Source organism: Terrapene carolina, unplaced genomic scaffold (assembly GCF_002925995.2).
Source record: "Terrapene carolina triunguis isolate 2854851 unplaced genomic scaffold, T_m_triunguis-2.0 Scaffold42, whole genome shotgun sequence".
Classification (NCBI taxonomy): domain Eukaryota; kingdom Metazoa; phylum Chordata; order Testudines; family Emydidae; genus Terrapene; species Terrapene triunguis.
This window is the reverse complement of record NW_020664393.1, coordinates 32,694,254-32,707,733: the sequence shown is the minus strand read 5'-3', so window position 1 is coordinate 32,707,733 and position 13,480 is coordinate 32,694,254. Positions and strand designations below refer to the sequence as shown.

The 13,480-nt window shown below is 38.8% G+C and overlaps 1 protein-coding gene across 1 annotated transcript in view; it reads left to right on the top strand.

Moving 5' to 3' along the window:
• Positions 1–13,480, top strand: part of COL19A1 (collagen type XIX alpha 1 chain) — a 331,665-nt gene that overhangs the window by 184,830 nt on the left and 133,355 nt on the right. The window contains exon 13 of the mRNA XM_029912234.1: positions 12,645–12,698. Coding sequence (XP_029768094.1) covers positions 12,645–12,698 — 54 coding nt within the window. The remainder of the gene's footprint in view (positions 1–12,644; positions 12,699–13,480) is intronic.

Sequence of the window (13,480 nt, the reverse complement as noted above, 5' to 3'; positions counted from 1 at the left end):
GGTTAAGTCAGTCACAAGCAAACGTACCTAAGACTTGCTTGCTAAACAGATATTTGGAATGCTGACTCTTCGGGCTTTGGAGGCTTAGTTAAATCAAGCTCAAGGGAAATTCATACACAGTCAGAGCAGTCAGCATGAGGAAATTGCAAATTCAGGCCTGGGCAAGTTCTGTGGTCACTTTCAGATTCAGTAAACATGCCACACCAACAACAGACTATTCAGCTTTGATGTAGAAGGTTATGTAATGGTCACACATAGGCACAGTCAACTTCTGGAACTCCTTGCCTGAGGAGGTTGTGAAGGCTAGGACTATAACAGCGTTTAAAAGAGAACTGGATAAATTCATGGAGGTTAAGTCCATTAATAGCTATTAGCCAGGATGGGTAAGGAATGGTGTCCCTAGACTCTGTTTGTCAGAGGGTGGAGATGGATGGCAGGAGAGAGATCACTTGATCGTTACCTGTTAGGTTCACTCCCTCTGGGGCACCTGGCATTGGCCACTGTCGGTAGACAGAATACTGGGCTAGATGGACCTTTAGTCTGACCCAGTACGGCCGTTCTTATGTTCACATAGGAATAAAACTGTAAATTTCTATGCAACTGGTCCTTCCCTACAGCCCAAAATAGGACTACTAGTGTGAAAAAGGATGTGCAGATTCAGGCCCTACAAGGGAAATCCTCTTCATAAATGTTTCATCCAGTGTTATTCTGCCTCTTACAATTAAAAACTGCAGGTGAGAGCAGACTGATTAATAAACAAATATACAATCTGGAAGTGATTTTATATTTTCATTATTTAAAAAAATATGTCTCCAGTAACAGGAACCTGGATTTAACCATTTCTGCAATTTAAATGGAGGTTATTAGTGTTCATGAAAAATATTAACCTATCCATTTCTTTTGGGCTAGATGTAGTCATGGGATTATATTTAACTCTCATAGCAGGATTTGGAAATGCTCCTGGTTTTTAAATATTGTTTAAATGGGAGGGAAGATTCTGTCAAGGTAATCTTGTCCAGAGAAGCAGACGATATTTCTATAGTTTCAAGCTATTTTTATTTTTATCTCCTCTGTGCAGTAATACAAGTGAGCTGGTGCTTAGGGCCTGTGGGAAGATTTATGTTTTGGTCTCAGAGAAGATTTGTGTTTTGTAAAAACCTGCAGTCTGCTCAGTTGACATGGAAATGATTTATATGTCTTGCATTAGAAGAATGATGTCAGAATAGTTCCCTGTTCCCTTCTATTACTAGTGCACTTCAATGTAAAGAGACATTTCAAGTGACTCTCTTTCAGGAGTTTAAATTATGCATTTTTTTCACATAGAAAATAAACCCTTGTCTAGTAAAAGTGCTAGATTCATAAACTATGAACTTTTATGAAATAGTTCTGTCCATTTCTTATTGAAATGGTGGTCTCTGTTGAAAATAAATTAAAATAGATTTAAAGCTCCACTATCTGAAAAAGGTGTAGAAATTACCACACCCATAGGGAAAATTATATTTTTGTTTGCTTCAGTGATATATTTTAAAAATATAGTAGGCCATATTTTGATATAGTCTGATATATACAGTTAGGGCTAAATTCTGCTTTGATACTTACTGAAGTCAGTGGAGTGGTGACAGAGTAACCAGTGATAGAACTGGAGTCTGCAAAACACTTATTGATTTCAGTAGGAGCAGTATAGGGCCTAATCCTGCAGCTGCTCTGCATATGGAACTTCCATATACTTCAGTGAGTTTTGAATGCAGGGTCAGGTCCCATTTAGATTAAATTAATCCCACATGGATATTTTAAAGAAATATTGATCAAATTTCCTCATTAAATTTGTGGTACTATAGTGAAGAAACTAAATGTGACCTATAGTAGAACCCTGATTTTATGAGCATTGATCTTATATTTCTGCCATCCAATGTAACTTAAATCTGTCAGCCACCTTTCAAGTGACTAATAGTTTTGAAAAAGACAGATTTGGTGGGAAAGAAGAGATGCAGTTATCACAAAGAAAAATTAGGCACACTGTACATTTGTAACATACACTATAATTGAATGATTAATACATTAATTTACGCACTGTACCTTCTGTCATTTTGAGATGTTCTCAAAATGTTGAGATTTTAGTGTTTCAATTTTTGCTGAATCCCCAATTAGTTCATAAAATAGGGGTTCCACTATAAAACAGTATATTGCTCACAGTGGGTCATTCATGGCATTTAGCCACAGCCCCGCATTAGAGGCAAGGCAGAGCGGTAGCACCCCGGCTCTAAGATGGTGTGCATGTTGAGGGCTTGTAGGTTGTGCCGCAGTTCGCAACACCCCTTTAAAGGAGGAGTATGGCATGCTTCATCTAGGGCCTCAAGCCAGCAGATTTCACTGAGAAGCAGTGGAGCCAAATCAAGACTCTGCTTACTGCCTGTCCCTTCCTTCCCCAATTTAGCCAAATTATACAGTGGCAAACCTCTGTGGTTGTCTGAGCACAGTGACTGTGATTCTTAGCATTCCATACAAGTCCAGGAAAGGCTCTTTGCTCCCTCCAATATGCAGCAGCCTTTGGTTGCTTCAAAATTACGGTAGACATTACTGGTCACCTTTTAATCATGCTAGTAAATTACTGGTACTACTTGTGCTAATTAATGCCATTCTACCATCGATCCTTGCAAGAGGCAGGGCCATATATACTGCCTTCTATCCAAGTCAAGACTTCCATTCATACCAATGAGAACTGCGCATGCAGTTCAACATTAGCACATGGTAGTAGACATCATTGATCCACCTGTAAAGGAAAATACAGAGAAAGGGCCAAATTCTGCTCTGTTATTCCCTATCATGTAAATGAGAGCAGATCTGGTTCTATGGTATTTGAATAATCCCATTTACAGAATCAACATACATTTTTGTTTAGAAATTTATTATTGCCAAACTGAACAACTAAGTAATGCCCATGACAGTTGAGTCCTAGAAAGGTTTATTATTATTTAGTTAAATATTATAAAAACACACATTCCAAAGCTGGAGAAGTAATCTGTGCACACATCGCCATGAGAGATGGTTCCACATCCCTGATTTAGATGTGTACTTTTGACTTGTCTCCCTAAACTCCACATATAGCTTACCTGCTGTCTTGCAGAAATTACATGTTAAAATTGGATTCACCTAAGAATCTCACTGCTTCATAATAAGAAAAATAAAATCTATAATATGAGTTTTGTACATACTTTTTTTTATTGAATTAATCTGTGAAGTTCTCATGAAGAAGCAGTTCCATACTTCAGTGAGGCTGATGCATTTATTATTTGTGCTAATAATGGGAGGTCATCATGCATGGAATCCATTTCAGCAGAACAAAGAGTTTATGGAGATCCTGTCCAATCTCATGTTTCAAAACCCATCAGACACACTCTGTACTAACTTTTATATACTTAAAATACACTTGTGTAATATTTTTGTTGTACTGTGTTTTTGGCATGGGCTGTAAATTGCCTCAGGAAGTAAGTAATATTAATAATGTCTTTAAGTAACTTCACTCGTCCACTTCAGCTGCTTTTCATAACTGACTGAGGTTATGATTAGTACTTTGCTTTTGTTCAAAACATGTTCTAATGTAATTAATTTGAACCATTAAATCTAGTAAGCAGACATCTGCTGTGTTTCTGTAAACATTTTTAAATACCTGTTACAAAAAACATTTGTATTGATTTATCTTCATGGTCACATCAGAAGATTTTACTCTTTATCCTGTAGTGAGCAGCTTATAATGGGGGAGTTGTATGAAATCTAAAACACTTCACTTGATACCTACTGAAACTACAAACCGTTTAACTAGATTGCACTGTTAGTCACATACTTCCATCATTGCCGAACACATTTCTTTTCTCTCGTCTAAGGTTTAATAACTCTTATCTCCAATAACTTGTCAAAAATGTTGATTTAGGATATGATCAGCTGAAAATTTTAACAATTACTATGTGTCATTAGTAACTATAATGCAAGAAACCCAGACGCATTTTGATGATTCATTCAAAGATATTTAACAAAACTCATACACATTCTTCCATGTTAGCCCATGAAACTTATACACCACAATTCCCATACATAACCACCACCCAGTTAAAAATATTAAAATTATAGATTTTCTGCTCTGTGTGAGATTTACAATATGTGAGTTAGAGACAAGGTGGGTGAGCTAATATCTTTTATTCGACCAATTTTTGTTGGTGAGAGAGACAAGCTTACACAAAGTTCTTCAGGTGACAAGCTCAAAAGCTTGTCTCTCTCAGCAACAAAAGTTGGTCCAATAAAAGATATTATGCACTTTGTCTCTGATATCCTGATAGCGACATGGCTACAATAACACCGCATACAAATGTGTGAGTTTTCAGATTAATTTAAAAGATTCACCGCTACTTCTATACCATTTTTAAAATCCAGCATTCCCTTTCCATTCCCACTGCTAAAAGTGTAGTCCACATCTCTGTCATCTGTCACTTTATTTACTGTAACCACCTCCTTGCTTTGTATCTAACCCATACACTACAACCAAGATCCTTTCCCTTGCCTGCAATTCTAATCATGGATTGTCTGTTGCAAATTCCATCATAAATTTCCACTCTTCTCTGCTTCAAGTTTAGGTGACTCAACTTCATTTTTAAGGCTTTGCACAAATCGACATCTGCCTAATCTCTTTTTATACCCCTATTCATCCTCTATGTTCTTCGCAAGTTTCCTGTTTGATGCCTCCTTTGCCCACTCCTGAAACTCTTGACTTATTTTTTTTTCTTTCCATGACACACCTTAGTGTCCTCCTTTTATTTAACTTTCACCAAGCACACACTGCCTCCTCTTTTAAAAAAGCATCCTAGAAGCTTGTCAGTTCCATAAAAGGTATTGGCTATAAAGACTGCATATACCACTTGTTCTGTATTTGATTTGGTTGTGCCATTAGATTGTAATGTCTCAGAGCAGTAACTTGTTTGGCCAATTTTTACATGTTGTATATTGGACTTTGTACATATGAAACTCTAAAATAAATGTATATAAACATATGTGGCTTCAGTCTTTGGGTAATATGTCCTCCCATGGAAAAACTGGCAGGAGGGCAAAAGAAATTCAGAAAACTCACAGAGTTTCAAAGAGATCATCCAGTTGGGTTGGAGTGGAGTTCACTTGTCCACAAAGTGGGTACGAGGCATGACTTTCCAATCTTGTATCTCAAGATTTGCAGAGAAATCCTATGGATCTCAGGCCATCTGTGGAAGGCTGCCCTCTATTTCTCCTGCCAGCATGATCCCACCTAGAATACTGATACTTACATCTTCCCATACCTCATTGTCATCCCCAAGAAGATATGGCAGTGAAGAACAGGACCACATGAGAATTAAGGTTGATATGGTCACCTTAGTTCCTGTGGGCATTGCTAAACATGTTTGCTAGGAAGTGGTGACATGGGTAAAACAGACCACCTCCTCCCAGACACAGTTTTTCCCATCCCAAACTGACAGAGCTTATCAAGAGAGCATTTCATGAGGTGAGATGGAGGTGGATGCTCAACATCTCTCTCAAACAGATGGGGAGTTTTTTCTGGATTTCCTCTACTGCATAGGTTCCCAAATTTGGTTCACAGCTTGGTCAGGATAAGCCCCTAGCGGGCCGGGAGATGCTTTGTTTGCCTCAGGGTCCGCAGGTATGGCCACTCACAGCTCCCATTGGCCACGATTCGCCATTCCCGGCCAATGGGAGCTGTGGGAAGCGGTGTGGGCCAGGCCACCGCTTCTTGAAGCTCCCATTGACAGAGAACGGCGAACTGCGGCCACTGGGAGCTGCAAGCGGCCATACCTGCAGACGCTGAGGCAAACAAAGCATCTCGCGGCCCGCTAGGGGCTTACCCTGACCAAGCTGTAAACCAAATTTGGGAACCCCTGCTCTACTGTTATGTCCATTACTCCAAAATCTAGCCTTTGATTTCTGTATTAGAATCATAGATGTTAGAGATAGAAAAGACATAGAATCATAGGACTGGAAGGGACATTGTGCGGTCATCTAGTCCAGTCCCCTGCACTCATGGCAGGACCATTATCTAGACCATCCCTAATGGGTGTTTATCTAACCTGCTCTTAAAAATCTCCAATGATGGAGATTCCACAACTTCCCTAGGTAATGTATTTCAGTGCTTAACCACCCTGACAGTTAGGAAGTTTTTACTAATGTCCAACTTAAGCCGCCCTTGCTGCAATTTAAGCCCATTGCTTCTTATCCTATCCTCAGAGGTTAAGGAGAACAATTGTTCTCCCTCTTCCTTGTAACAACCCTTTATGTACTTGAAAACTTATGTCCCCGCTCAGTCTTCTCTTCTCCAAACTAAATGAACTTAATTTTTTCAATCTTCCCTCATCGGTTATGTTTTCTAGACCTTTAATAATTTTTGTTGCTCTTCTCTGGACTTTCTTCAATTTGTCCACATCTTTCCTGAAACGTGGCACCCAGAACTGGACACAATACTCCAATTGAGGCCTAATCAGTGCGGAGTAGAACGAAAGAATTACTGCTCATGTTTTATTTACAACACTCCTGCTAATACATCCCAGAATGATGATTGCTCTTTTTTGCAAGTGTTACACTGTTGACTCATATTTAGCTTGTGATCCACTGTAACCCCTAGGTCCCTTTCTGCAGTACTCCTTCCTAGGCAGTCATTTCCCACGTGCATGTGCGCAGCTGATTGTTGCTTCCTAAGTGGAGTACTTTAGATTTGTCCTTATTGAATTTCATCCTATTTACTTCAAACCATTTCTCCAGTTTGTCCTGATGGTTTTGAATTTTAATTCTATCCTCCAAAGCACTTGCAACCTCTCCCAGCTTGGCGTCATCAGCAAACTTTATAAGTGTACACTCTCTATGCCATTATCTAAATCATTTATGAAAATATTGACCAGAACTGGACCCAGAACTGATCCCTGTGGGACTCCACTCAATATGCCCTTCTGGCTTGACTGTGAACCCCTGATAACTACTCTCTGGGAATAGTTTTTCAGCCAGTTATGCAGTCACCTTATAGTAGCCCCATCTAGGTTGTATTTCCCTAGTTTGTTTTTTGAGAAGGTCGAGAAACAGTATCAAAAGTCTTATTAAAGTCAAGATATACCACATCTACCGCTCGTTCCCTTCCCCCACCATCCACAAGGCTTGTTACCCTGTTGAAGAAAGCTTTCCGGTTGGTTTGACATGATTTGTTCTTGACAAATCCATGTTGAATGTTATTTATCACCTTATCGTCCAGGTGTTTGCAAATTGATTGCTTAATTATTTGGTCCATTATCTTTCCGGGTACTGAAGTTAGGCTGACTGGTCTGTAATTTCCCAGGTTGTCCTCCCCCACCCCCGCTTTTTATAGATGGGCACTATATTTGCCCTTTTCCAGTCCTCTGGAATCTCTCCAGTCTTCCATGACTTTTCAAAGATAATCGCTAATGGCTCTGATATCTCCTCAGTCAAGTCTGAGTATTCTAGGATGCATTTCACCAGGCCCTGGTGACTTGAAGACTAAGTAATTTTTAACTTATTTCCCTATTTTAGCTTCATATTCAACCCCATTTTCACTGGCAATGGCTGTGTTAGATGTGCAATCACTGCTAACCTTTTTGGTGAAAACTGAAACAAAACAAAAAAATCATTTCACCATTTCCACATTTTCTGTTATTGTTTTCCCCCCTCATTGAGTAACAGACCTACCCTCTGTTTGGTCTTCCTCTTGCTTCTAATGTATTTGTGTATTTTCTTGTTACCCTTTATGTCTCTTGCTAGTTTAAGCTCATTTTGTGCCTTAGCCTTTCTGATTTTGTCCCTTCATACTTGTGTTATTTGTTTATATTCATCCTTTGTAATTTGGCCTAGTTTCCACATTTTGTAGGACTCTTGAGTTTCAGATCATTGAAGAACTCCTGGTTAAGCCAGGGTGGTCTCTTGCCATATTTCCTAGGTTTCCTACGCAGTGGGATACTTTGCTCTTGTGTCCTTATGTATATGTTTACCTCATTAAAGAATTATCCACTATGGTAGATTCTTCAGTGTTTCCAGTCTAATTTTAAATAACTTAAGCAATGGGTGCTTCTCTACTTTCTTTGTAGTGAAGAGGACTCACTGTTGGACAATTGTCCCTTTCATTGATTTTGAAAGTTACTCTGGAAGGTGACTGAAGGTGTAGAGTTATTTTTGTCTAGTACCTCATTGAGTAAAGAGCAGTAGCTGCTATTTTATTACATTTCTAAAACTAGGATGTTGGGTACTTTGGAACATATTGTGTTTTCATTTGTAAACCAGAAGGCCCTAATACAACCTAAATTTCAATGACAGGGAATGGCCCCTTGTACAGAGCAGTTCTTCCATTCCAGTTTCCGATTACACTCAGCACTCCTCCTTTTCCTTGAATATAAACCTCCTTAGCAGTTTCTTTGTCCGTAATTGTGATATTTTAAAATTAGAAGAAAAAGAATGAGAATAGATTTAGAACAGAAAATGTTGGCTACAAAACTAGTTGTCACTGTGTTGTACAGTTAGGTGGTTATGTTTTTTCCATTAAGACTTTGTTGTACAGGTACATAATGTTGAGTGCTTCCTTTTATGTAATACATAAGTTTCTGAGGTTCATACACTGTCATATTTGTTATAGCTATTTCTTATTTTTAAAGAAACTTACCTTCTTATTGACCAAGATACAACGCTCTTTTAGTTTGGGGATGCAGTGGAGAGTTAGCTGCACAGACAAAAAATGGCTAAGGTTTAGGAAGACTAAACACCGTACTTGTCTGTAAGGCTAACAGCAGTCTTTGAAGGTAATGTCTTTCGTAAAATCCTTCATAAAGTTAATTTTTTTACTTTATAAATAAATATTTGGTGTGTTTTCATTTTAATGAATTGCTTCTGCCAATGGATAGACTATAGGTCATATTCTAAGCTGTCCTTTTATCTTGAGGGCATATAATAATATGAACCACTCAGTTTCTGAAGTGATTAGAAAAGTCATTGCATACGGAACCTTAATTTTTAGTTTTAGGAATCTATTTTATATTTTGCAAGCAAACATTAAAAAAATGCCTCTCCAAGGTTCCAAGTACCCTGGCCATCAATTTACAATACACTTCATAATCAAATAATTACAAAGCAAGGCAACATCTTGCTCCCCTGTGTGCAACCACTATTCAGGAGGGGGAGAAAAATCACAAACTAAAATCTTTCCACCTCTTGAATTCCCAGTAATAGTATCATCAAAAAGATGAGCTATCTATGCATTGTACTTGGGAAGTTAACAGTGCAGGGCAAATTTGTAGACCAACCTGGAGGAGTGAATTCTGAAGTAGAGGGGCATTCACAGAGAATGCATGTGTGTGTTTAAACTACATAGCTTCACTACAGTTAGTGCTGTATGATTTCTGGTTCATACGAAATTTTTTACTTTAACATACACAAATATTTTCTAGCAAGTTAACGGTTATATTTATGACTTTGGGAACAACTATGCATCATCAACCATTAATAGAAAATTTAGAAATTGTTTGAAGCATGAATGTAGTTTGCAGCAGTTTTGAAGTGTCTGAAACATTAACTTGTTAACATTTTAAATTAAAGTGACAGAATATCATGTAGTGAATTAATAAAGTCTGAGGAGTTCTCCCAGCTGTTGTGATTCAGAGTGGAGAAATTATATAAATGGGAAAGCTCTTGAACAGATTAATTTTTATTTAAAACTGAATTCATACAATTCATTTTAATAAAGTGATGCCACCTTTTTAAGGTTTGGGAGGTAGCAATTTAAACCTCATTACTTTTCTCAATTTTATCACCTGAATTACAGATCATAAAGTTTTAATTCACTTTCTGGAAATGGATAGTTTTCTAAAAACATGACTTGATTCAACACTTGCTTCTTATGTAGTCAAAAGGGGAGTTTATCTTGAATAAATAAAAAACCTAAGGCTCCAATCCTGTGACTAGTTATGCACAGCCAGAACCCTTCACTTTGATCTCAACAGTGAGGCTGGATGTGGGCTCAAGGGTCGACCAGGGCACAGTCAGTTATAAGATCAGGGCAAAGTGCCTAAACTTGATTTCAGAGACATGGTGTGTATTGCTCTACTAGACTGGGCAGCTTTAGATACAGTACCAGGCACGTAGGAGGATTTACACTTCTGAGCCATGGAAGCAGAAATTGACTTCTTTTCCAGATTTAGCTAATATTCAGAAAGGGAATCCAGCACCTGCCTTCCAGATTTGAACACCCTCAAAATTCAGGAGTGCTCAAGCTCAATTTGGGCAGCTGTTACTTCATTTCTCCCAAATCAAATATACTGATCCACTGTAACTTGCTGTAGAAAAAGTAGAATAAATTGAGCAAGAAATGCTTCCCAGTGGTTATTAGGACTGGAATTGCTATTTTCAACAGCCATTGCTTTTTTTTTTTTTTTTAGTTTTAGTTTTATTTGTTTAAAAGGAAGACAGTGATATTGCATTGGCAAATTCCCCATAGAAACAAAGCATGGAACAAAAGAATAATACCTCACCTCAACTTTTCCTCATTTATGTAGGACAGTCTTGTAGTATGCATTTATGTAGGACAGTCTTGTAATAGTCTCCAATCACACAAGCTGAAAATTATTCCACTTTACTGCAGTTCTGTAACCATATGGGAACCAATCCTGTCTGTGTTCTGTGCACATCCAAAATTCCTGCTGAATTACCCGCCCTGGGAGCGAGTTGCCAGTGACCCAGGGCTGGGGTGGCAGGAGGGTGCAGTTGGGGAGGGGGGGGGAGAGAAGAGAGAGAGCCCAGGGCTGGTGGGGGGGGGGCAGCCAAAATTTTTTTTGCTTGGGGCAGCAAAAAACCTAGAGCCGGCCCTGCAGCTGGCAAAAGGTTCACAACTCCGTGTCAGCAACTCCTAATAAGCCTGACAAACTCTTCACCGAAGACACTGCTTTTATGGTACTTATCCATAAATAGGTCTTGTAAGGTAGCAGATAAAAGCTGGTGTCACACTGGTCATTATCATTGTGAAAAGTATGTACTAATGATATTTAAAAAGTTGTGTATATCTTGATAATATATCCTGAGCCTCTGTATCAAGTATGAGTCACCTGCAGAGAGGTTTTTTTCTCAGATCAGGAATGTTTGTCCATCTAGCTAACTGGCATATAAATTAAGCATTTAATGTTTCACAATGGGCCTCTGAGTTTGAACTGAATGCTGATAAAGAACACAGACATGTGAAGTCAACATGAAGTCAGCCAGCACCAGAGAATAAACATTGAGGCTTTACTGACTGCAGGAGAAAACAAGGACTTTGGGGGAATGTAAGGGGAAGGCAAAAGGATACATCCTTATTCACTACTGGGGGAGCAAAAAGGACAGTGCTTTTTGCATCCATGAATGGTGGATCCCAGCCTGGTGGGTGCTTGGAGTTTGCTTTAGATGAGAAACTACTTCAGACAAGAATTTTAGCCTCTTAAAGTTAAGTTTGGGCTCTAAGAAGCATGTAATGCTTTTGTTTTATATGTAATCATTTCTGTTTCCACTTGTTATCCTTGTTCACTATCTCATAAACTTAACCTTTGATAATAAACTTATGATTGTTTCACTATAAATATATTTCAGTGCTGTAATGTTATAAAGGACCCGATCCTAGGTTGTGCCTGTCAAACTTTGTGTACACTGTCTCTCTGGGGATAACGGACCTGGAAATTCTGTGATTGCCTAGAGACAGGGGCCAGACATTACAGGGGGATGCTTTAGAGGAGCTTGGAGACCAGGGTACACCAAGTGTCATCCTGCAAGGTAAAGTAAAGGCTGGCAGAGCCCTGAGGAGATTGTTTGAATGGCTAACAGACTGAGGGTATCGTGGAGCTGACATCCAGTTTAGCACCAGCAAGTCTCTCTCTACTTGAGGGAGTAGGTTACCACCATGACTCAGAATCCTGGGCACCCTGAGAAAATGTGTCACCATGGTGGAGAGGAGATTGGGGAACCCTGGTATGGAGGGGAAAGGGGCAAATGAAGGGCATGAGGGAAGTGGGAATGGGGATACAATCAGAGCTATTGGTGTGTGGGGAAAAATGGGGGACCCTAGTGTGGGAGAAGGGGGGAATGGGAGGCACACTGAACTCTTGGCAGAGAGAAGTTGCAGGGAGTCCCTGAAGTAGAGTGGGATGGGAAAGTGGCACCCAGGTAATTCATGGGGGAGGGGAATGGAGGAATGCAAGGAGCCCCTGCTGTGCAGTAAGCTCAGCCTACACAAGCTACAGAGTGTGCGACCCCCTAGTTTAATGAAGCCAGCTAATTTGTATGTGGCATGCTGACTTTACAAGATATATGGTAGTACAGATACAAATCTTAGTTAAACCCTTTATAACTATATTTAAAACAATACTGCATCAAAACCCAATAATTATTCTGATCCATATGGTTATGCTGGTATTACGATCATCAATAAAAACTGTTACTTTTTTAAACACGTGAACATAATGTAGTCCTGAACATAAGGTGATCTCTATCAGTAATGAACATTTTAAGTTTCCTTTGGTTACAAGTATGGTTTGTTACAGGCTGAGTCAAATTAAGCCAAGATCATCTTGAAATGTTACATTCTTGAATGTTTGTATTTTCAGGGTTTGCCAGGGCTAGAAGGTCCTCCAGGTCCACCAGGGAAAGAAGGTCAGAGGGTGAGTAAACTTTGTGAACAACTGGCAAGTGTGTGAACTGACGTTAATGTGTTCTTGCTGAGCACCAATAAAAATAAGACAAAGATAGCAGCTGAGTATGAAGCAGTCTCCTCAAACTGAGCTTTGAAATTTGAGTTTTGTCTTAGTTTGTTTAACAGTTAAAGCTCATTCAATCTTAAATGTTTTAATGACTGGCAGCACAGATGCAGAATTGTAGTTTGCGTAAAGTGCATCTGGTGTAATTTAAACTGGAAAAAATAATAAAAATTGATCTCAACTTTCAGTTCTGTTGTAGGAATGGAAGATATCCTAGTGTACATATCATACGTCAGGACGTGATTTTTATGCCAAGTATTATACTGCTCAAAGCTAGGGCCAATGGTCAGGTTTTATTATAGTTTTGATATGTGCATGTCATAGTTGATAATATCTATACAAGGAATGGATAATAGTTAGGAAGAAATAAGAAGCAACCAAGACGTGCTCAAAACTTGAAATGAATCTAGATCCATTTGTGAAATTTAAAAATGTTGGGTTAACTGGGTTTTTTTTACTCATTTTCTTGTGCCTCTGCATTTCTTGACTTCCTCTTGTACCAGCAGAAGTAGTAAAATACAAAGACAGATGCTGATCTCATAGTATTTATGAGCCATCCTGAACTGGAAAGTATTGGAAAACCAATTCTAGACCAAAGTTTGGATAAACATCTTAACTTTAAAGATATTTATCTCAAAGTCAGATTTCTTAGCAAACAAAACTAGTGTGCCTTTCTGAACTTTGTT